At 37.0% G+C, this 25,980-nt stretch overlaps 1 protein-coding gene and 1 long non-coding RNA gene across 3 annotated transcripts in view; one reads left to right on the top strand and one right to left on the bottom strand.

Annotated features, from left to right (window-relative positions):
- LOC116789170 (neurabin-1-like) overlaps positions 1 to 25,980 on the bottom strand; it is a 43,710-nt gene that overhangs the window by 13,976 nt on the left and 3,754 nt on the right. Inside the window, 16 exon segments of the mRNA XM_032692618.1 lie at positions 337 to 421; positions 2,765 to 3,098; positions 3,899 to 4,050; positions 4,857 to 5,046; positions 5,127 to 5,223; positions 6,868 to 7,097; positions 11,487 to 11,543; positions 13,292 to 13,438; positions 13,898 to 14,018; positions 14,196 to 14,286; positions 14,289 to 14,299; positions 14,816 to 14,842; positions 14,844 to 14,934; positions 15,305 to 15,358; positions 15,361 to 15,387; positions 15,390 to 15,435. Of these exon segments, the coding sequence (XP_032548509.1) occupies positions 337 to 421; positions 2,765 to 3,098; positions 3,899 to 4,050; positions 4,857 to 5,046; positions 5,127 to 5,223; positions 6,868 to 7,097; positions 11,487 to 11,543; positions 13,292 to 13,438; positions 13,898 to 14,018; positions 14,196 to 14,286; positions 14,289 to 14,299; positions 14,816 to 14,842; positions 14,844 to 14,934; positions 15,305 to 15,358; positions 15,361 to 15,387; positions 15,390 to 15,435 (1,760 nt within the window).
- On the top strand, positions 14,670 to 21,211 carry LOC116789172. 2 transcript variants are annotated; one of them, XR_004357923.1, is made up of 3 exons: positions 14,670 to 15,420; positions 16,121 to 16,290; positions 20,440 to 21,211. It is a non-coding gene; the product is annotated as an uncharacterized LOC116789172 (long non-coding RNA). The 2 variants fall into 2 exon arrangements; XR_004357922.1 differs by having other exon boundaries at positions 16,121 to 16,304.

The raw sequence follows: 25,980 nt of genomic DNA, 5'->3' as shown, positions 1-25,980 counted from the left end.
AGCAGGACATAACATTAGAGTTTAGGCACCAACAATATTTTAGCACAAAACTACTCATGTATTTGCAATTTAGTGTATTCAGTGGTGTATTCATATAAAAACTGAAGAACCCCAAGGAATTCTTTGACAGGAAAAAAGTATAGATAAATAGTCAAAATGTGATAGAAACATGAAAGGAGCAATACAAATTCAAGATGATCAAGACTCTATCCAGTGATGTTGCTATGAAGTAGCATCACTGGATTTCTTCAATATTTTATTATTTAGATAACATGATATTCTCAAAAGTAACACAAGGTACCATTTTTGTCCAAAGGAACGAGAGTAAAATCTTACCCAAAATCTGGAAATCTCCTTTTGGACTTCCCTGACGATGTTCCTTCATTTGTTTCTACTGTCCTGTCTTCATTTTTCTTTTCTTCTGCTTTCCACAGAGGAGTGAAAAATAAAAACATTATCCTAAAAATACCTGCAAGTTTCAAGTACTAATGACAATGCTTGTAAGTGAGATACTAAAACCTGAGTGACCATGTTAAAATTCACATTCTCACATGCAGACACTAGCTGAAAATACTACTGCCATATCAACCTAAGTTATTCTCTATGACATCTTCCCATCATTCTGGTTGTGCTGTGACACTGAAAAATGGCAACACAACAGTTACTTATGACTATTCAAAAATACTGCTTTTGATAAACAGAATTATTATATTATAGAATTCTATACTGCCTACAGAAAGATAAAACTTGCCACAGTATTTTGCTTCGATGAATTACAAACAAAAGATAGGTTTAGGAAAAAAGTATCTTAAACTACCTCCTCCTTTTGCAAAATGTCAACTTCAAAATACACAAAATAGATAATTAAAACTAGATAATCGGTATAAGATGCATGAAAGAAACTAATTTTTAAAGCAACAGTTGAGCAAGTAGAGCATTTAATCATCCTTTATTACGCTTGAAGTGTTATAGATGTTCCTTTTGTAATTTTTTCTGGTTCAGTAGTCTAGGCCAGTTACTTCAAACGTGGGCTGTGTATGCAAGCTGCCAGCTCCAGAAAGTGTGCCTAACCAACATGACAGTCAGTACCTGAAGAGCAGACAGATCCTAACAAGCTGAGTTCCTTGGAAATGGTATACAAATTGTGACAATTCTAAAGAAACAACTGGGACTTCGAAGCTCCTCCAACACTCATATTTTCAAAACTGCATACAACGCTTCTTAGGATCCAATTTTTCACCAAATAAAACATGTTCAATACCAACTTTTCAATAATTAAATAAAATTAGGTGATGAACTTAAGCATCACACTACCACTTCTCAGTGGATTGTAACAGATTACTGTAAGTTCTAAATGTACTTACTTTTAAGTTCTCAGGCTACTAGATGTTCTTTAAATAACTGAAATATGTTTTGTATTGCAAATTAGGTATTTCATAACTAAGCTGCTTGTGAAAGAGATGCTATCTGCTTTTTGTGAGACAAAGTAGACTTTAAGTTCTGCCTTCAAGACAACTCCTGACATGAAGTAATGTACACAGATGCCTTCAAGGACCAAAAACCCAAAATCATGTTTATTACACAAAACTAAAGACAATTCCCTAGCACTTCATCAGCTAATAATACTTTCAGAAACATATAATGATTATCTCAAAGTTGACATACTGAATTATCAGGATAGTCAAGAGTTTATCCCTTTTTGGTTTTTTTGGCATATCTGATCAGAAGTTTCTGATCAACATCAGAACTTCAGCTGATTAGTTAACCACTCTTTCTAAACATGTAACAACCAATAAATTATTAACTACAGTTAAACTCGTTATTTTTTCTGTCAACTTAAATACAAAAGCAATAGAATTACTTTTATATTGACATTTGTTTCCACCTCTATTTCCAGAGGTAATATTTAAGAAAAGAGGTAATTTCTTAAATTCAAAAATCAATATATTTATATATTAGGTACTTGTTTTGATAAATGGTTTGATTTTTTTTAAAACTAACAGAATCACAGAATATGCTGAGTTGGAAAGGACCCACAAGGATCATCGAGTCTAACTCCTGGCCCTACACAGAACCATCCCCAAGAGTCACACCATGTGCCTGAGAACATTGTCCAAATGCTTCTTGAATTCTGGCAAGCTTGATGCTGTGACCACTTCCCTGGGCAGGCTGTTTCATTGCCGAGCCACCCTCTGGGTGAAGAATCTTTTTCTAATATCCAACCCAAACCTCCCCTGACACAACTTCAGGCCATTCACTGGGGTCCTGTCACTGGTCACCACAGAGAAGAGATCAGTGCCTGCCCCTCTTCCTCCCACAAGGAAGTTCTAACTGCAATGAGCTCTCCCCTCAGTCTCCTCCAACTGAACCTACCACGTGCCCTCAGCCGCTCCTCACACGGCTTCCCCTCAAGGCCCTTCAACACCTTCATTGCCCTCCTTTGGACACTCTCTAATAACTTAATGTCTTTCTTGTATTGCTGGGTTAGAACTATTTTGAAGACTTTATAGAAACACAAATTGAGGAGAGCATAAAATAAATCCTGTTTCAGGGTACTGAAAGAAGGGTTTTTCTGAGCTACATAGAAAAGACAGCAAGTGTCATCTGCCTTTATACATTTGTGCTAGCTGATTACAGAAAATATCAAACTTTAAAAATATTATATTAGATGCCTTTTCCAATTATTCATAAGAAAAAAAGCCAAGTATTTCCATCAAATAATGCTTAATAGTGACTAGGCTGATTAGAAACCCTTAAGTCTTACCCTTGGCCTCTTTCCCTTTCCCTTTTGCCTCTCTTTGTTTAACATTCTTGAGATACCCTTGAGGAGAACTTGGAGTCATCTCTTCAGGAGGAGGTGAACGAGGAGTGGTGGTGCTATTTTCGTTGCTTGGTTTGTGTACTGGAGAAGAGTGTGTGGAAGCAGAAGGACTTGACTCTAGAGGACTTTCTGTGCTTTCTCTTTTTTCCAGCTTTTCACTCTTTCGATCTGAGTCATCCAGGCGTGGGAGAGGTAATTTTTCACTTGTTTCTAAGGTCTTGGTTAGGTACACAGTGGAAAGTTCTCTGTTGAGAACAGTATCTTCTGAATCCTCATCCTTCAACAAATTCAAAAGTCATTTTATAATAAAGATGACACATCCTCATTTACTGTATGATCTTTTACCAGGATGGAAGGATATGCTATGCTACACAAAGTTGATCAGTTCTGAAAATTTTCTGAATGTACTCGTTTGTGGAGACCATCTTGAAACTCATTTTATAGGCTTTCTGTTATCCACCTTTATATAGATTTTTTTGCACATCAAAACCATCTTTTTCTAGTCAAGTCAGAAATGTTCTGCTACACCTTGGCCATTCCAATTCAATGCAACCACTTTTCAGTCTAACTGAATTAGTTCAATGTTCTCCTATGACAGGCTCTCTCACATACCGAATATATACACCTCAATTCTTCCACTGATTTCCAGAAACATGATAGAACGTTTTACTGGTATACTTCTTGTGAACTTAAATGATGACTTATGGAATAATGAAGCATTTCAGAAGTATTTAGTTTTTGAAGAAATCTGGTAACCAGTTTGTTTCAGATGAAATAATAATAAGATAAATGAGTATATTTCACAATATATCACTGTATCAAAATCTCAGTAAGCAGAATACTACAAGTTTGCATAGTTCTTTGCTAACTTCAAATTAACTGTGCCACAAAAACATGCCAGAGTTCACATATATGGTATGAATCCAAAAAGGGTTTTTTTCACTTGATACAGCATAAAAACATGATGCTTTGGCACAGCCTGAATGAAGCATGGACAACACTTAAAATTGCAAATACCGATAAAACTCAACACATATTCAGGTTCCTGTATGCATAATTATCTACAAATATCAGTACCTGTAGATTTGCAGTCTGTTGTCCAGCCCCAAGAGATTCCTTCAGCTTTGATCGAGAAGGTGGCTGGCGTTTCACTTTCAAAGCAAGCTGAGCTTTTGCTTTGTGGGCACTGGTGTCTAATCTGGGAGTATCCCCAACAAAAGCATCAAAATCTGCAACAAATAGGAACTTCTTTAAAAAAACAAACAAATAAACCAGCACAAACTGGTAGGTAAGTTCACCAACCCACTGTCCAGAAAAATATTCGGAATTTAGATCAGAATTATTCTACCTGTTAACCATTACTATATGAAAATACTCTTTATATTATACTACACTATTTTAACACATTCTGATAGCAATTTCTAGTTAATTTGAAATATACTTCTACTTAACTTCTTCAACTAAAAATATAAAATCCAACAGAATATATGGCTTGAAAACTGAATTTTATTTCCAAATAGATGAAAATTTGTGCCCTGAGTGGATTTTCCTATTCTCATTCTTTAAGATAGAAACTCACATAAGCATTTACCACATATTTTAAAAGTATGATTCTTACTTGAGCCTCCATCTGATATTTTATAACTTTCTGGGCACAAAATTAAAAGGAAAAAACCATAGCAAGTTTTGCTGTAAATCATAGCTTAAAATTAATGGGATTTTAACTGACATATCTCAGTGTTTTAGTCCCACTAATATTACTGATTTCACTGACAGAGAATCTGAGGAACAGTTAAAATGGTTGCCTCTCTGTCTGTCTCCCCTTTCCCACAATATGTAAGAAATACATTACAACAACACTGAAAATGTTGGGGGAACCTAAACTCAGCTATCCACACTGGCTCAGGTCAAATATTTACCCAGTCATTATGAAACAGCAAACACTTCACTTCTTGTAAGAATAAAAAAACCAATACACATGTAAATCCCCCTAATTTTTGTTATAGGTAAATCAAAAATCCTACAACCTACTTACCAGAAATGAGCATATCTAAAGAATTTATTCTTTCTTCTATTGATTTGGTTTCTTTTTCATTTTCTTCTTTTATCTTTGGCTGTTCGTTAGGTTGGCCTGGACTTTGACAGCCATCTTCCAATAAACTGCCACGTTCAAAAACATAAGGCATTTTCTCATATACTTTTAATTTAGTTTCAAGTTCCGAAATCTGCAGGAATTAAAATTCAGAAGTGAGATACAACTCTCCAAAAATTCAGAAGTTTATTTCAAAATATAATATTGCTTTACTTTTTCCTGATATATTTTCAGTTGTTCTGCATATTTCTGGTCTCTCTCTTCAAGTAGCCTTGAATGCTCTTCTTCTTTCTTCATAAATTCTATTTCTCTGGTGAAAGAAATATATACATATCTATGAAACAGTAATACACAGAAATGTAGAAAAATACATAAAATAGAAATATGCACAATTGCACTTACTAAAAAGCATTCCATTAGCAAATGGAGACAAAAATCAGCTTGTAAGGTATAACTGATTCATTAATCCTGTAATGTCATAAAATGACCTATGTATTGTATGCTTCTACTGTCTTCAAAAGAAAATACATATGACTATCATTTACTCTGAGCAGAAAAAGGATGTGTGGCAACACTTTTTCTGCAAAGTTACAACCATCTCTCAACTTCTAAAAGCGGCAAGTTGTAGACATATTTAAGCCTGAAATACATGCACAACTCCAATCATTACATCTTACTCTCTTCCACAAAGATACATGCACACACAGTATTTCCTTCCAAAAGCAATGGTAAAATTCTTTGTAGGAAATAAATTGCATTTCAAGTTTCTACTTGGTTCATCCTACAGAAGTTGCAATGGCTGAGTTTTACAAAAAGAAACAATGACTACGAAAAGGAAACAAAAATAAACGTTGGTTTTGGCTGCATCATATGGAATGACATATAAAACCAGGAAATAAGCATAAAACATCTACGAAATATGCAAAAGCTTCAGGGACAGTCAAATGAATAATGGGAATTTGCTTAACAGTGAAGAAATGGAAACTAGCATGTTAGCAGTCGTCTTAACGTACTTTTGAACTTCCATGCGGATAAGCTTGGGAGGAGAGGGGAAAGGAGACCTTTAAAAAGCTCACCAACCAGCACAAAAATGTACTGTTAAAAGTAACATTTCTGGATGTGGACTACAGAGCAAAAGACTATATAAACTGCCTTTAAAAATAAATAGCAAGTAGAGAAATTGGGGACAAGAGAATTATATGCTTACAGTAACTATCAAAAGCAACAGTTGTGTTCTGTATTATCAAGACACATCTACAAATATTTTGCAATTAGCTGTTGTTTAGCTAAGAGGAAAGAAGGTAGAACAATTAGACACAACCGCAGGAGAACAGCATTCAAGTCTTATACAGGTGTATCTAATAAGCAATATCACTCCTACTCCAAACCCATTAACAGATTGAAGATACTGTTTTCATGTGCCAATTTTATTGGGCAGATGACATATCCCCAACCATTTTTCTCATAATTCCTGTTACTCCCCCTACAAAATATAACTTCTAACTCAGACTGAATCACATGTATCTGACTTTTATTAAATATCCTCTGATGCCTACTCTATCTGGAACATATAAATCAGTCAAAGGGTTTTCCATAAACAGCAAATTTTCCACAAACACCTCATGTCAAATTTCAAGTAGTCCTTCCAAAAGTATAGATGCATTACAGCTTCTCAAGTAAGTTGTTTTAAAAAAATTGTTATTGAAATATTAAATAATTGTTCCTAAGGTAAGAATCAAAAGCAACAGCAAAATTTCTGGAGAACCTTTCCAGAAGTCGGTGACTTAAGGCATGGAAGAATTCAGCATTTATAGCCCACTGCTTCCCTAAACTCTGATAAATGAAAACAAAGTGTGTTAAGCGAATCCTACCCCTGGGTATTGTTGACAGCTTTCCCTATAATGTACAAAACATACAAGCAATAAATACAGACCTAGTATTTTGGGGTACTTACTTTTGTTGGTAATCTTTAAGCAATTTCTTGGCCTTGCTGTATTTCTTTTCAAGGGCATCACATTGTTCTTGAGTCTCTCTAAGATGCTCATTCACTGTTTTGCATAAATTTTGTGCCTCTAACCAGTAGGTCTCTAACTTTTTAATTTTCTCTTTGCTTTCATCCAAGTTTTGCTGTAGCTGGGCTCGATTAAATTTCCATTCATTTTTTTCAGCTTCAACAATTTTTAACTGAAAAGATTAATACTTAAGGAATTAATCTAAACTAAAAGATGAAATAAAAATCAGTTGTTCATACAGGTTTAAGTAGAGAATAGCTAATAACAATTACATACTTATCAGTAATATTAAAACCAGACACAACTGTTAAAGTAATCATGTCAACTCTTCCAACTCTTGCTAATCCAAGCAAGTTTAGCACTGAAACCCAAGAGCTTTTCACTGCTTCCTCATTGGTATCACTTTTTTTCTAGAGAGGTAAAATGAGCAGTACCATTTTGTCATTATATTGTTCCAGATCTCACTATATCTTTAGCTCCGGAGAGTCCTATTTTGAATACCTTCAAAGGCAACCAGAGATAAAGAATAATAACCTGTATAAGACAAGCTCCTTGTCCTACTACTTTGTTACCAACCACTTTTTGAATAAAGCTAATGAGACCAGATGATCTTCCCTGGTATTTTATATGTGACTGGAGTGCCCTGTTGGATGGTTACAGGCTCTTCAGGAGGGATAGGCAGGGTAGAAGAGGCAGAGGCATGGCACTGTATGTAAAGAAGGTTAGAATGTACAGAGCTCACAGTTGGCAATGCACAGTTGGGAGCCTCTGGGTAAGAATCAAGGGACAAACAAAAAATGTGGATGTCATTGTGGGATGTCTGCTATAGACCTCCAGTCCAGGATGACGATGCCAACAAATTATTCTCTGAGGAACTGACGGACACTGTCAAATCAACCTGCCCTTGCCCTTATGGGGGACTTCAGCTTGCCAGAAATTAACTGGGAGCATCACACAACTGGTACAACCCGAGCCAGAAGATTCCTAAAAACCTGGATGACAACAGTCCTAAGGGAGCCGACTCGGAAAGATGCCCTCCTTGATCTGCTGGTTGTCAACAGAGGGGATCTTGTGAGTGAAGTGGAGATTGGTGGTCATATAAAATCTCTGTTGACAGGAGGAAAAGTGCCAATCAAACCTCAACTCTGAACACCATTACAGCAGATTTCAGGCTGCTCAGGGAACTAGTAAGTAAGGTCTCCTGGGAAAATGTTTTTGCAGGTGCTGGGGTCCATCAGCACTGGTCGCTTTTCCAACATCACCTCCTAAGGGCACAGGAGCAGCAATTCCCAAATGCTGGAAATCAAGCAGGTCAGGCAGAAGGCTGGCTTGGCTGAGTAGGCATCTTTTCTTGGAAATAAGGCATAAAAGGGAAGTACATGCTCAGTGGAAGCAAGGTCAAGTGACATGGGAAGAATAGAGATTCTGCTTGCCATTGTAGAGAGAAAATTCATGCAGCCAAGGCTCAGCTGGAGTTGAAGCTGCCAGAAATGTTGGGGGCGGTAAAAAGAGTTTTTTCAAATATATTGATGGCAATAGGCAGTGTAGAAATATCATTGGCCCATTACAGGATGAGGATGGTCACCGCCCAAACAGGGACAGAGAGAAGGCAGAGGTGTTTAATGTTTTCTTTACCTCTGTCTTCAACATGGATGATGGACCAAGGGAGTCTCAGTGCTCTTAGCTGGAGGACCATGACTGAGAGAATCATCAACTCCCAGTTGACTCTGAAATTGTGCAGGATCTGCTGCTCCAGCTGGATCCCTACAAATCTATGGGGCCCGATGGGATTCATCCCAGAATCCTCAAAGAGCTGCTGATGTCATCTCAAAGCCCCTCTTGACAATTTTTGAGTGGCCTTGGGAATCTGGATGGGTTCCAGCTGATTGGAAGCTGGTGAATGTTGTCTCAATTTCAAGGAGGGCAAGAAGGAGATCCCTGGAAACTACAGGCCTGTCAATCTCACCTCAGTGCCTGGTAAAGTTATGGAGAAGATTATTCTGGGAGGTATTGAAAAAAACATGAAAGACAATGCAGTCCTTGGTCACAGCCAGCACAGCTTCATGAGAGCAAAGTCCTGCTTATCAAATCTGATTTCCTTTCATGACAGGGTAACCCACCTAGTTGATCCAGAGAAGCCAGTTGATGTCATCTTTTTGGATTTCAGTAAGGCTTTCAATACTGTCTCTCACAGTGTCCTTCTGGACAAACTGTCCAGCACACAGGTGGATAAACACATCATGTGGTAGGTGAGCAATTGGCTCAGGGGTCGAGCACAGAGGGTAATAGTGAATGGGGTAACATCGGACTGGAGACCTGTCACTACTGGGGTGCCACAGGGCTCCATCTTGGGCCCTGTGCTCTTCAACATCTTCATAAAGGACTTGGAGACAGACTGGAAGGAATACTAAGCAAGTCTGCAGATGATACAAAACTGGGAGGAGCTGTAAACTCCCTCAAAGGCAGGGAGGCTCTGCAGAGAGACCTGGACAAATGAGAGGGCTGGGCAATCATCAACCACATTAAGTTCAACAAGGTAAAGTGTCGGATTCTGCACCTGCAATGGGGCAACCCCAGATGTACGGACAGACTGGGGAATGAGATGCTGGAAAGCAGTGCCATGGAAAGGAACCTGGGGGTCCAGGTCGATGGCAAGCTGAATATGAGTCAGCAGTGCCCTGGCAGCCAGGAGGGCCAACCGTGTCCTGGGGGGCATCAGGCAAAGCATCATCAGCTGGTTGAGGGAGGGGACTGTCCCGCTCTGCTCTGCACTGAGGCGGTCTTACCTTGAATACTGTGTGCAGTTTTGGGCACCACAATATAAGAAAGACATTAAGCTACTAAAGAGTGTCCAAAGGAGGGCAACAAAGGTGGTGAAGGGCCTTGAGGGGAAGCCGTGTGAGGAAGCGGCTGAGGGCACTTGGTCTGTTCAGCTGGAGGAGACTGAGGGGAGAGCTCATTGCAGTTACAACTTCCTTGTGAGGGGAAGAGGAGGGGCAGGCATTGATCTCTTCTCTGTGGTGACAAGTTACAGGACCCCAGGGAATGGCCTGAAGTTGTGTCCAGGAAGGTTTAGGTTGGATATTAAAAAGAGGTTCTTCACTTAGAGGGTGGTTGGATGCTGGAACAGGCTCCCCAGGGAAGTGGTCACAGCACCAAGACTGCCAGAGTTCAAAAGAAGCATTTGGACAATGTTCTTAGGCACATGGTGTGACTCTTGGGGATGGTCCTGTGTAGGGCCAGGAGTTGAACTTGATCCTTATCAGTCTCTTCCAACTTGGCATGTTCTGTGATTCTGTAACGTTGGTCTTCCTAATAAATGACATACACATGGTTTGCTTTCCTTGAGCTAATGTACAAAACCACCAAACATTCCCTCGATAAACGAAAGGGATGCCACCCCTTCTGCTGGACAGTAGCCACATTATAAAAGTAAACAGACAAGATACAGCCTAGTTTGTAAGTGTCCTCACTTTTACAGTGAGGAAATCACTGCTTTTGAAGCCAGTTAAGATCACCTGCTGATGGAATAGAGATGTTGAAAGACTAAGAATTTCTTGAATTAAAAGTGGGGCTGTAAGTTGTACTAACACCGACATTTTTAACAGCTTTTTGGCAACCCAGTGGGGCCAAATTTCAAGAATACTGCAAAGACAAGGAGCACTGTTGGAAATCAAACTGGAACTATCATATCACCAAGTAGTTTTGTCTGCCTTGCCTCTTTACACTTGGAGCTCTCAACAATTGCAGAGTTAGACCCCAATAGATACTGCTATTGAAAATTATTGCAATCTGAAGCACTATCCCCTCCCCACTTGCTACCTGCTCCCAGCAATGTGCTGCAGCTTGTCCTATGGTATGCATTTCTGAGCAAGGCAACGCAGATGGAAAATGGAATAAAAGAAGCTGCTCTCCCACAAGTAATATTTCCAGAAAAAGGCCACACACAAATCTGCATCAGTGGAAAAAGCAGCAAAAAAGAATGAGAAACCCTTTCTCAGAATAAGCAGAAGCATTGAATGAATCCTCACCAAAAAAAAAAAGCTGGAACAAACTCTCTGCCCAGAGCAGGTCAGAAATTTGAGGACAGAAAGAGGGGAAACAGGATAACAGAAATAACTTTCTGGTAACAAAGACAGCCACAAACCATTGTCTGCAAGAACCAAATCTAAACTCAAATTAGCCAGTTTTATCCGTGATAATGTTCTCATAGTTGGTTCAGGAGCTTGTTTCATACAGTACTCCACTATATTCAGCTACTCTAAGTAGTAATACGAATCAATTCATTTTGTAATGGCACAGAGGGGATTTTGGGGCCGGGATTTTCTTACTGTTTTGTGTAGATTTGTTGTATTTTTTCTTTATTTTTAATTTGAGTGTAGCTCTTCAGTTTAGTCTGTCTAGCACAACACTGAAGGCTCCTAAAGCCTAAATGGATTCTGCCTTCTGCATTCAGCTATTCCTGGTAAAATCAGTAGCCACAGAAAATAAGAAAAATTCCAAAGCAAACCACCCAACAAAAAAACCTCACCACCAAATATAAGACTCTTTGAAAACTTACTTTCTCCTTCATAATTGATTCACTTCAGCTACTGTTACTAGCATGTTTTAATTGCAGCTGAATAAATGAAAGAGTACAAAAAATTACATCAGAAATGCTAGTTTTAGAATTTCTCCATGATTCCCTTGTTTTGCAAACCACTTTTATAGTGGCATCAAGTCAATATTTGTCAATTATAGAAGTAATCATGAGTTTTTATTAAAAACAAACAAACAAACAAAAACAAAACTAGCTCAAATTAACCCCCCAAAAAAGTTCCACGGTAATCAATACATAACCTCCGACTGTTAAAAAATCCCACATTGTTGTCTATATATTGAGAAAAACTGAGGAGATTAAAATAATTTTCAATTGGCCAGGAAAATGACAAGGCAGCAATGCACTTATGATGACAACTGGTACACAGATGTCAAGTAAAAATTTAACAGTACTAAATATTTTTACATTCAGCACTTATAATAATGTGCTGGTTTTGTTTTAAATTAAACCATGTATTTTACACCACAAATCTTTATAGGATTATTAGAAATGGACAAGCTACATGTAAGCCCAATGTAAGATTTTTGTTAACAAGTATTAATTATTTCTTGTATCTCACTTTCCATCTGTACCCCTGTGGGGGTTTTTTTTTGGCAAGGCACGGTGTACCAAACACAATTAAAACTAGGGAATCCATGACTATTCTTCATTTAGATTATTTAGTAACAGCACAGTAATGATTCTAGATGAGAATATAATTGCATCCCAAATAAATATAGCACTTAGCAAAAGACACTGCAGCCTACTATTATGCTTCTTAACCTAAAAAAATTGTAAATGTTCTCTAGAGATCAACAGCCTGCAATTTCTACTTCCTCAATGACATCATCAACATTATCAAGAGAACAAACTTAAAGAGATCTGCAAAACACCAATCCTTCACAAAAATAAGCTGATGTAGCACCAAATGGCATTTGACAAAACAGTTTCTCTGCAGTATATTTTTCTCCTCCCAGAGTGAAAATGACAGGCACTTAATTCTACCAAAGAAGCCTGGACCCCTAAATGCCAAACGACTGTACCACTTAAATCCCTGACTAAATCCCACAGCCCTGAATAAAGCAAATATGTTCCTTCAAAAAAACCTTGGGAAAAGGGAACTATACTATCTCCAATTATATTAAGTTGCAATTCACAGTCTGGAATGCCCTATTGGGTTTGCAAATCCATTACTTCTAAAAAATACACCATAAAAACACCCTCCAAGCCAAAAACGTGCCTACCTACAGAATCAAGTGCTTTTACGTACGCAGAGATTTCCTAGAAGACTGCAGGAACTAAAATGAGAGATCAGATATGTATATCTTGTCTTCCTGAAGGACATCTCACAACAACACTTGAGACCATTCAGAATGGGCATACTTGCCCCCCATGCTCTCCTCTGCAGCTAAAGCCATTCTGCTGTGCAGCAAATACATGCAAAGGCCAATGGGCCAAAGAAGAACTAAGAGAAGCATCCTATTTATCTCATGCAATGTTCAGACATAACAAGCACAGAGCAGTGCTGGGTTCTAATGTCTGTTTCCAAGGGCTTTTTTAAATTTAATTTAAATCAACAGATCACTTAATGTACATATGCATAGGGAAACTGGGATAAAAAAATAGCAGCAGATCTACATTTCAATGGACAAAACAAAGATTTGTTGGTGATGTTGGGAAAAAACAAACCCAAAACCATGAGAGGGACATGAAGGATATTATGTCCAAGTCCTACAAGGTTCAGATGCTCCCCAGTGCAAAGAATATTCAAGAAACTGCTACAACACCTCTTTAAATTTAAGAAGAGACTCTGCTGAATCCATATCCAGTAGTAAACCAATGTCTTCGTTTTCAGGAAGATCAAAAACTTCTACAGATTTCCCATGTAAATGTGACTCATATGTATCCTCCTCATCATCATCATAGTCATCATCCTGACAAAATCAAAAAATGACATTCTGTAACACACACACACATTTGCATTATGGCAGCAACAACCAAAGCACACAATCAAGGAATCCAAACAGTTGCAAAACTTTTCTTGACTAATTACTATTCCTTTTTATTTTCTTGCACCTCTGATAATGTTAAAGATGAATTGCAAACACCTTCATTAAAGTTCCACAAAAGAGAGCAAAGTAAAACATGCACAAAACAATTACACACAGCTGATAGTTAAAAATATATTTTGGATTATTGATAAAGTCAAAATCATGTGCCTGAAGAACAGTAATATATTAAGTTTGTATTTTCCTGTTTTTAACAAGTTGTCTGTTTTATCCTTTTCTGCTTCAGTTTCATTTAAAAAACCACATTTATTCCATTAGCAGAAGTTCTTGTGTGTAGTGGAAATCATGTACTTTTAAAACATGTAAGTCTGTAGGATGTTTTACCTGCTCTGTATCATCATGAGCGTAGTGCTGCTCATACAGACATCTCTCTTGCTCTAAGGTCTCACTAATGAGACGGGCTACTTCACTCTCAGCCCCTGGCTTCTCTCTCCCAATCAGAAACCTACAGGAGAAAAACAAATTCTCTTCCAGCAAAAAATCATTAGATATGCTTAAGAAATGAGTTTGCCATACTGTTGCCTTCCACAGAATCCTTGTAAATTCTTCATATTATGGTTTTGAATTCTCCATTAACAAAAAATGTCAAAACCGAAGTGTTATTTCATAAAAACGTACGTACCTCACTGTGCCTTTGGTGTTCTTTAATACAGTGGCTGCAAAGAACTGAGTAACTCCCACCAGACTTATGCCATCAACCTCAACAATCTGATATTTACTTGAATTCTGCAAATAAATAAATGCTTAGCTATCAGTTAATAATAATAATATTTTGGCTTGAAGTATTTTTGACAAATATCACTTAAAACTCACTAGTATTTATAATGACAAATTCTGAGCCCATTGAAATTTGTCACTTAAAAACCAGCCTCTGATCCTCAGTTACTATGCCAATCACAAATTAAAATTTACACAGTATTAGACTTGATATCTTTTATAGTATTTACACAGTGATTGGTGTCCTGGGGTATTAATATGATTTTGTGGTACTTCTACACAAGGGCTCATGCCAACCTTTTCTTATATATGCTGTAAGCAGATCTACACTTACTTATTTATTATAGGACATTTTTGATAATTCCTCATTTTTTAAAAAATTAGATAAAGCAGGAATGTAATAATCACTCGGCTGCATTCAGCTTTTGTACTTTTATTCACAGTATTCAGCATATCTAATAAAAGCAATTGGGATCAGTTACAAATTTGTAAAAAGCATAATCAATTCAATAAAAAAAAACTCACCGTCCATCCCTCTGAGCAGCTCACCATCTGTATTGTTTTTACAAAAATACCTAGTTTTTCCAGTCCCTGATCAGCACCAACTCCCATTCCAATGATACTGATGCCCAGACCCCTGTCACCTAAGGGATTAAAAAATCTAACATTAGTTGCATGACACATAGTGTAACAGTTAGCAGTACTGAGTTGTTTCAAAGCATTTCAAGTCCTTCCACAGAAAAAAACCCAGAAAACCCCTGAAAAAAGACACATATTTTATATTTAGATAGTACTAAAGCGTTTTTGTTCTTAACTTCAATTCAGTATGACAATTTGCACTTAGCAGAGGCCTGTCCAGTTAACATTCACCAAATTCAACAGAACTAGCCACACAATTAAAGCCTAGACAAACATTCAAAAATTCAAGAGCTAAGTTCTGGGAATATAGTTTTAAATGGTTTTATCTTTTGTTCACATAGTATCTATTGCAAATGTTCAAGGTTTGATTTGCACCTTTTTCAATTTCCACAGGAAACACTTCCATCTTTTCCACCCTTTTCTCAAGTCATACTCAGCTGAGGCTGCCACAGGGTCACTTCTTCATTACGTCTATCATAGTCTTCATTTGAGTAAGTACTGAAAACCTAAGAAAGGTAACAGAAAACTTTTTTAAGGTTTTCTCACCTCCTTTCAAACATCATATAATTGAAAGACAATCACAATCAGTAAGGAAATTAAAGTGGTACTCCCAGAGATCTCATTTTCTAAACAACTATCGGTTTAGTGAATACTGCTGCTGTCAGATAGTTTTCAACTTGCACAGAAGTAACATTTTAAAAGTTTCAAAACAACTTCATAAACACATTTTGTGTTGTAAATGTACAAAACAGTTAAAAGAAATCAGTTATCTCCTCTTTGATACAGTGTGACTTTTTTTTTAGGACTACATTCCACCAAATCCTTCCTCTCTTCTTCCCTCCCCCCACACCATCTGCCAATTGCAGTGTTTCAAACAGATGTAGTTTTCTGATTTTGCAAGGGAATCACGCAGTTTCCCAGGAAAAGGAAATGCCTTGCTACATACATTACTATTTTTAGTAATCACTCCCAACTGAATTTCTGGATTGTTAAAAATAAAGAGATAAACAAACAACACAAATTAAGGCAGAAATCTACAAAGGAAGAATGAGGTACATGTAACAGGGTATTTTAAACATCAGCATGTCATTGACTGTATTTAAATTAATAACTTAGGGGAAAAAAAGGAAAATAATATACCCCACCCCGCTTATCTTTAAAAACAAGGTTTCTCTGCTAAATGTTTTGCAGGCACTGAGTGTTTTATTCAACATCACTGTAAGACAAAAAACAGTTACGGATTGCAGCTGCAGCAGCCATCTCCCTAATCAAGAACATGCAGTGCTGACACAAAGTTCATTTACACTGGCCTACTAAATTTCTGCAATTTTTGTATTTTGCCACTAAGACTACGTAGACAGGTAACTGCAATCATGTAAGTAAGACAACATTAACCGTAATTAACATTTTCCCTGTGAATTTACATTCACTGGTATATGTGTTAGCTCTGCAGGGCAGTAGCCTCAGACACAGAAAAGCAGTTATTGAAACAGGTTATGAAAAAGCAACTAATAGTTACAGTATTTCCCATGGGGAGTTACTGCTTTCCCTTCAGACTCCAGCTGGAGATCAGTCTCACACACTCTTCCCAAACCCTGCAAAACATCTACTCCAGAAACGTGGCATGGCCATACAGTCGGTCCAGTAAGTAAGCAAGATTAGATCCACTTGGCTGAAAGGGAAGGAAGAAACCCACTTTCAGAAGTCTTATGTTTCCCCCAATAAAGGAACTTTAACACAAAAGTTGTTCTTCCTAAATCTTGCATAAAGGTTAATAAACACCTTTTGACTATTTACAGACATCAGTAGGAAACAACTAGACACAACTGGACAAGGGTCACACTTACAGTATGTCTTCCATGAACTTTACAGAATAAATCTGCAAAACAGACAAAGAAAACCATCTAAATGGTCTAAAGTACCCCTTCTCTATTATTATCAGAAAAAGGTGGCCAAGTTCCCAAGTTCTTTAATCACCCTTCTTAGTCCCCAAATCAGTGAATAGGACATTTCATGAAGCATTACTCTCCCTTTGGAACAAAATCAGTCTAGTTTGCTTCCTTTCCATCCCAATAGAAAAAGCAATCTCTCTAAAAATATAGTCAAGTTATAATAAGATGAATTTTAAACTGATAATAAAAAGGAAGTTCATGAGGGAACAAGTAATAATTTCTTAGTGAGAATATTTGAGTTCTTGAGAACAAATCAAATACCAGGGCATGAAAAATATCAAGTTTGCTTATAAATTAGTATACACACAATCTAGTCTTAATAGTATGAGTAAAATGTCAAAGGTCACTAACTGTCAAATGGCTGAATGAGCAAAATGTGGACAATGGCAGGAGTTCATCTGGGAGACAGTAAGAACTATATTTTTTATAACTCTGTGGTCTAACTCACAAAGCAGAAGATGACCCAAGTAGCCAGTATCTACTGAAGAATTACATTGCCACAGGGATGACTAATTCCTTGCACAACAATTTATAAATCACTAGAAATTTGGGGAAAGCAAAGTTGCATCATAGTAATAGCATTACATATGCTGCAAGTCTTGGGCTACCAGCACTAAAACACTTCTAGAACTTCTAAAAATTATTTATTATTTTTCCAACTTAAAAGTAATAGAATAGTACTTGGGAGTCTCATGGAATTTGCTAATTTTGATACAAAATTGATCATAGGAATTGATCATCTACTGGGAGTGGATAATAGAATTTAAAACTAGTGGTCCCTTAGGTTCCAGTGATGTTTATAATTGTTATTAATAAAACAATAGCACAAACATATCTATGCAAATGAAGACTACTAATATTTATGCATACTTTTTGCAGCTTTTTAAGTAAAGTCTAGCTGAAGTCAATTCTGAATAATTCACTAAGAGAAAGAATTCATACTTTTAAGTAACAGATGAGTGTGTGAGAACATCTAGATAATATTCTAAAAACCACAACCTCACAACTAAAAAAAGGTAGCCCCATTTCAAAATGGCAAGAACAATATACCCCCCTCCTAACTTCAGACTTTTAAGAAAAACATCAGTTTACAAGGAACAGAGGAAAACCAAAACTTATAACCAGAAGCCAAACACTGCAATAACAGAAAGAAAAGCAAAAGAACACTACAAAAACTATGACCAAGAGTCAAGGGAAAAAGACAGAAATTTTTATTGTGTACATGTGGAATCATAACACAGTATTCATCTTTTATGAGACAGAAATGGTAAAAATGTTGTTACTAATATAGCAAATGCAAAACAGCTCAGCAAGTTGTCCTCGCAAAGTAGCAAAAGTAACATTTATACACAGTTAAAATGTGGATAATAAGTAATATAAGTTCACAGTTTAGAAGATTGATGAGAAAGCGAAACATGTTCATCCCTGCACTGTGTCTGGCAGGGTTTAGTCACTGAATCAAATGCATTACAGACAAAAGAAATTCTAATCTTACTATTCAGAAGCCACTGCTAGCCAGAGATCATAAAATTATTAGTGTGCAAGTAGTATTTTTAAAAGATATTATTTAGCAAACACAAGTCATTGTCACAACATAGGAGAAAAGAGATTAATTTTACTGTGGAAACCATGTGAATTTTACAAGCCTTTTATCATAGCTTGTTATATATCCAGGTTGCCCTAACATTAATAACTTTTGAATCCTGTCAAACTATCTGAAAAAATAATTTCTTTTTACACTCGAGACCTTTTTCCTTCAGAATGAGTAAAATTAATTTGTATAGTTCTGTTAGAGGGCTGAATTTTTAAGAATTACTTTAATTAAATTGTTAAGACATATAACTGTACATTTTCAAATATACTTAGTGCTTGAACATACATATTTATTTGAAGACAGAACAAGCTGCATTCTTTACACCAGGAAAATGAACAAATTTTTGAACATGAACAACTCAGTTTTGCACCTTCTGTGAAGATGTTAATATCAACATCATCAAGGTCAGCACTCAAAGAACACCAATGCAGCCTACTGTTTAAGAGATCCTACTGTTGAGTTCCTGTAACTACAGAGAACTAAAAATCTCCATTTTATCATCTTAGTGCAACCACAGAAAACAGCATTATCACAGAAAAACGACAACCTCACTTACTTCAAACTCTTCACAGACCATAAAAAGGTCGACTTAAGTATTATGTTAGTTTTAGAAGAATATTAATTTTGTTAAAGGGTAAACACTAACTTACCATGTGCTTGCATGAAAGTGCTACAGAGTGATAAACCACTGTCCGAAGACCTCCACTGCCACATTCATTTCTAGTATATAGATTTGTTTGTGCCCCATGAAAAGCAGAACAATACAAAAGTAATTAAGCAGTAAGATTAAGAAATCAGTAACTGCCCAGAAGGGCTTTCAACTATTTGGAACAGAAGCAATATCAGCATCATTTTAAAATTCTCATGTAATACTGCAGTATTTGCTGGAAAGCCTCACAGCACCTGCACAGGCAGTAACACCTGAGAGCTGAGAGAGGCTCTGGAGTGTTACTGACACCCTGGCTGGACTCCACAGCCAGCCACGGCTACAGCCCTTGGTTCACCTCACTTCTGAAACACGGGGCTCACTTTGAACGGGCAAGTTTACTGACACTCGGTAAAGCCAAACATTCAAAACACAAGTTACAGCTCAGGGAAAATTATTTAACAGTGAACAGTTTGGGCTTTCCAAATTGATGGCCTTTGTGATGCCTGGCAAAATGCGAAGTGCCCAGGCAAACATGAATAATCATTTGAAAGAGTAGCACTGAAGTAGACCTGAAGCATAATGTACACTCTACAGTTTACTCTTACAATCTCCCTCTTCAGTTCAAGTAGTCATCTCGTTACCACTACCCATTCTTCCCTCTATTTCCAAAAGCTACATGGTTAGTATCTTATTACTGCTACTTTTTATATTTTAAGTGAAAAGTGTCTATATCTAATTTAAGTCAATTGATGCTATAAAAGCATTACAGAATCAGCACAGAGAAATATCTTGCACACCTTTACTCTTCAAAAAGCTTTCAGAATAGTTAGCAACTGTTGAACGGGTTGATATACAGGCAGGCTGCACACATTTCTACCTTTGATCTTGCAGCTCTGCATGACTTAAAAGCCCCAACCAAGTCAATTTACATAAAGACATAAGTGAAACCTTGCTTCGGATCTACAGTACAGACAATTTCATATAGACAATTTAATCATAAATAAACCAGGTTTTTAGCCAGGCTCATTATTCTCTACCTAATTCTCAATAAAACCAGTAAAATTTATTCTCTAGTTCCGTATTTCATTGCAGGAGCAAAATCACTGGAGCCAGCTAGACAAGACAGACAATACAGCATCTATTTCAGTCAGGTTATGCTACCTACTCGAGAAGGAGAAATTCTCTCACTTTCAGGTATTTAATTTTTAAATCCCAGTGGAAGAAATATTGAAACCAGAGAACAGCATCCATTCAGATGCAGAGCACTGATTTTCTTTCATTTCAGATGCAGAGCACTGATTTTCTTTCATTTCAGACGTTCAAAGAAGAAGTTGAGAGAAGATCCATGATCTCCATCTGTGATCTGGTTGTACTCCTCCACCATCTCCTCCACCAGTTGAGGTGGCATTGCTCTCTGACTGACAAAGAGACTGAAAGACTTCAAAATAAATAGGATATGATCAAAATACTACTCATAATCAAATCAAAGAACTACTCACAATACCACATAAAAGGGGGTACCCTCAAAACATCTTGGCTCCTTGACTTTGCTTATAAAGAGAGTGATTCAATTATGAACATCCATAATTCTTGGTACCCATCAGTTTACACCTGGTAATCCACATAGATATGTGTATTTATTTAGTATTCAGCGAAACAGAAATCTTGACCTGACCAAATTTAAACAGCAAGCAAACCGGTATGGGGAACTTCAAAAGAATAACAACTAACACAAAAATAGTGTCCATCTCACTGTTTTCTAAAGACCATAAGAAGAAACAACAACAAAATAACCCTGTTACACCAAATCAACTCAATTAACTAATCTGTATTAATACTGTCATTAGCAATGATCAATACCCCAGATTTGAAAAGGGTCATCTCACTATGCCAAGTCACATCAGGGGGTGATAGAAGAAAATGATGGAGAAAGAAATGTAAAGAATTTGCCATGTTGCATAATACTTTCCTACTCAATAAAAATATAAGAACCCTGTAAAAATTCTGCAACACTGCACCTTTATCTTAAGGTTACAAAATGTGTACTCAGCTAACAGAGGCACACATCTTTTTACTGATGCCCCTCTTAGTGTCATCTTCTATGTTAGAATTATATAGAAAGGGATAATTAAGTTTTCCATCTCCCCAAAGGTAAACTAGGAACAAGTTTCAGCTACTGCCTGTTCATTCTTTACTAGCCTAGGTCATGTATTCTCAGATGCTAATAACAGAAATCATCATCAAAAAGACACTGAATCTTTCAGCAGCTTAGCTGTTGAGCTAATGAACTTGTCTCCCATAAATTTGCTTATCTTTGCTGACCTTCAACACCTCCTCAGTGTTTCCTCTGACTGTATCACCCATGAAACCCTCAAGTGCCTCCTATTCACCTCCTTTCCTCCCTCCTGTTCCCCACAGCTATTCAGAGCAAAACACAGCACAGGCTGGGCACACATAGTGATCAGCTAACATTAAGTCAAAAAGAATAAGCAATTTAAACTAAAGCTGCATGCCCTCAGCAAGCGTGTGAATCTGCAACTCTGATACAAGTGCTAATTTTCCGCAAACCAAGAAGTATCTTAAAAATACCTTTAAAAACCTCTTTTTCCTCCCTATCAAATCCAAGTGAAACTGCTAGCACTGCTAGTTAGAAGCTGGAGGAACTGAAAAAGGAGTGAGGATGGGCAGGAGATAACCTCACCTGACCTCAATAATCTCAGCATTCTCTTATTTTTCTATAGTTTTACAGCATAATCAAATACATCAAACAGGTCAGCTAGTATGTTATATAACTGCATCTGTGGAATAATTTAGTTAGAAATACACTGACATATTAATGTAAAGAGTCAAGCTGCTACAGCAGTGAGCCATGACATAAAAAGAAATTCTTTACTTTTTCTGTTCCAATTTAGATTTCTGCTCTACAGTCCCATGTCCTGGCACTTTCTGGACTCTCATCCAAAGACTCTTGAAATGCCAAATCAATCTACTATTGTAAAACTTACATATCAAATATTTCCTAAAAATCTAAACAGAGAATGTATGATATTAAAAAAAAAAAAAAGACAACAGCTGGAGTTGAAAGGGTTTCTTTCTGGAGAGCTGAACAACCACCATGGAATCAAAACAGCATAAGGACCATAAAGGCATCAGAAATATTGGACTTTTTAACCAAGGTAAACCCAAACACAGAACTAAATGCATTTAGGCCTAATAAACTTTTAACTTACATGAAAACTGAAATTTCAGTAAGAGTTTAAAGATTATCTTTCCTCAACTCCCCCCCCCCCCCAAAAAAAATTTCACACATGTGAAAATATGTACCTTCTTCCTCCAGGTAATATCCATGTTTTTAACATCCCATACTGTTATCCAGCAGGAATGACACACTCTCAGATGCAGGCAGAACAAAACAGGGTTACTTTTTGCAAAATGTCACTGAAAAGTACCATGAAGAGTTTGTGATAATAACATGAAGAAAAGTTGTTATGATGTTAAGTTACTAATGTTGTAATGTTGATAAACAGAGCTTCAAAATAAATCAAATCTATCAGTTACAACAAGAAAATTGTCATTGCAAAAGCTCCCAAACAAAGCACAATGGAAATGCACTCGTGTTATTTGTGTCAAGAAAAAAAGAGCAGAGGATTTCCCACATATTAGTCAATTCTGTTTAAATCTACTTTCAGATCAAATCTCTACTTTCCTATATCAACCTACATCCACATCACATACTTGTTTCTTAATGCCACTGAAGTATTTTACTGAAGTGCTTGAGCAATGGCTGACAAACAATTGACCAGTCATCAATTTTCTAATTACTGAAGAAACTCCAGGGTTTGGGTATCTTCTACTACTTAGTATATTTTGTATCCCTTTCAGTATATGACATCGTAAGTACAGAAGTTAACAGCTCAAAAATCAGAGGCTGTATGAAGCTGAAACACTATTCTACAACATTGTTATTCAATGAGTATTCAAGAATCTATGCATTGACCTAGAAAATTTGTGCATCTCCTAAAAGTGGTAAGCATTTACAGATATACTGTCATACAGGAAATCTAATTCAAGGTTATCTTCATTTAGTGCTTCATTAACTTCCACAGTAAGCAGTTTTGTAATAAAAAGACTGAAGAGTAGGCCAGCCTGAACAATGTTATCATTTGTGCCCAGCTACACGTAAAACAGATCTATTCTGATGTGCAAGACAAATGGCAATATTATAAAGATTTCCATATTCTCTCAGAAGCAGCTGATACTTGACTGGTCAGGACAACACACAAACTATGAAACTGCTTTCAGTTTCCTTAAGAAATAAATTTAAGCTCCTGCTCAACTGTGACAATACAAAAGTAACGCCTTTATGAAGGTTTGGGTTTTGTTTAGTTTGGGTTTTTTTAAACTGCGTTCTTGACTAAATCTTAAAATATATTATTATTCACAAAAAGGTGGGAACAGCCACTCCCATGAAACATGAACTAGATAACACTGATAATTAAACAGACTTACGGAAGCAAACAGTAGCTGTACTATCTTTTCAGTTTACCTGAGCTACAGAATTTCTAAGGATCATAAATCACTGCAGAAGTTAGTCACTGTACTATTAAAGGTTTTGAGGACAAAGTTTGACATAGTCAGAGGTAAGAACAACTCAAGAAGCCAATTTGAAAACAGGTATTTGTTTTCCCAACTAAATATTTCAAAATTACAAATCTCAAAGAGCACTCGGTCATTGCATTTATGTTAATTAGAGCCTTTCAAGGTAATGTCTACATTACAAAGGCAAAATGAATATAAAGGGATGACAGAAGAGTTACCTGATGTTCTCTGCACTGTGCAATGCCGATTGTTTACACAGTTTATTCAGCAAACTTCAAGAGAAAGACAAATTCAGTTCCCTTGCAAATACCTTGGGCAGCTGAGTGTGCTTTACATTCCTTATTGGCTTCATATGTGGCAACAAGAGACTAAAAATTGCTCAGGTACCATAATACAAACCCACTCTGCAAAGTTCTGCTAATAACTGCACAGCATCACTCTTTCAACTACTGTAGATAAAATGAGCAACCAGGACATAATGTGCCTTAAGGTCTGCAAAGATCAAACAGAAGCAGGACTAAAGAGAGTTGGGTTACCCACAGCACAGAAGAAATCTTCCCACACGTCATTTATCACCAGTTTCTATGGAATTGAAACATTTCTTTTAAAAAGTCTCATCTGTGCTTGCTTTCACAGGCACAGGGCAACACAAAATAATGGGAGTATTTGTGTAATTATGTTCCATCTTTCCTGAAATTATCAGATCAAATTATGTTCTTAAGCCCTGCTACAGATGTCAACAATTATGGATCTCTATCATGGGTCAGATGCAGTGCTAACAGAGTTGGCTCCCTTACACATCCCCTGAGAGCTGCAGTCTCCTCCTTTTACTCAAAAGCCTTGCCAATTTTACAACTGACTAGCAATTCTGAAGCAGAAATATTAATCAAGTTCTCTTTGTTCCTGCAGCATAAATATTGTTTCTAAGGTGCCTGTGCTTAAGTTATATGCATTACCTACACACATATCCAACTTCTCTTTTGTGTATATCAAGTACAATGGTCAGAGCTCCACCACTGCAGAACCTTGAAGATCTGAGAATGTGCCTTTTTATGCCCAATACCTTCTGAATGTTTTGAATTCTTCCACTCTATCACACACCTGCTAAACAGCAACTGCAAGAGACATAGATTTTTTCTGTAAACACTAGAGAGGTGCAGAAGGAAAACAGCAAGAATGCAAGGCCAGGCTGGCCTCTCTCAGTAGCATCTATGAGGAGGAACACAGACCTTCTCCTCTAGTGCCTACGAAGGTCTGAAAAAGGCACTCACATTTTAGTCAAATTTATTAGTATAAATAAAGCTGAAAAAGGAAGTTACTAGGATGCATTTCTCACTAATGCAATGCTCTAAGCTGTGGTGGGGACCAGGAACAATCTAGCTACCACTCAGATTTTTTTCTCTTCCAATTTAAGATGCACTAAAATCTACACAGAAAGTCAGACAGAGAAATTTCCTTCTGTGAGGTAAAACTGGGATTTTCTAAAAGGCTAATGAGATATTAAAGGTACACAACTAAAGAAAATTTTGGGTAAGCAAAAAAAAAGGTGGAATTCTTTATTTTACAGAGTATAAACCTCAAAAACCATATACCAGGACTTATTTCCAGTAGGTATCATAGAAAACATGAAGCAAAAAGGCAGATATAGGAAAAGAAATCATTGCTTAGGCATGAGGAACAAAGGGGGAAAACCTATTGAAAATAACATACAGAAAGACATCCCTATACCCAAAATAGGGAAGATATAGCCAAGTATCATTGAAAGGGGATAAAGAAAGGCAAGGATCACAAGCTTCTGTTTAAGGGCCCTAGAAAGTATCTTCAGTGATCACATTGCTATTAAGGACACTATATTCTGCAAATCCAAGTGGGGCATTATGGCAAGAACTATGTTATTTTTCCTGGAAAACTGCTAACAGTTGCTACTAAACATTCATCTCTTGGTTGTGTAAATGATAATCTGGTGCAGGTTGGTTCCTGTGGCTTTCAGAGAAGCAGCTATATTTGAGCAGTGCTTGTTACAAAGACCTGAGTTTTGTCTACATGAGAGGTTCCATCACAGTTGGCACTGAGATTTCTACTAACGCTTTCAACTATGTCTGGCATAGACATTGCAGAGAAAGCGGCAGTCTGTTAACAGCCCCTGCTTCAGTAGGATTTCAGCAACGATCAGTAAAACCCTGCCTACAGCAGGGAGTCACTCAACACACATTTACAGTAGACTCTATACGGCACTTTCCTCAGACATTCAGTGCAC

The sequence above is a fragment of the Chiroxiphia lanceolata genome, chromosome 7, assembly GCF_009829145.1.
Source record: "Chiroxiphia lanceolata isolate bChiLan1 chromosome 7, bChiLan1.pri, whole genome shotgun sequence".
In the NCBI taxonomy this organism is placed as follows: Eukaryota; Metazoa; Chordata; class Aves; order Passeriformes; family Pipridae; genus Chiroxiphia; species Chiroxiphia lanceolata.
Note: the sequence above shows the minus strand (reverse complement) of the source record. Positions and strands in the feature narration are given on the sequence as shown.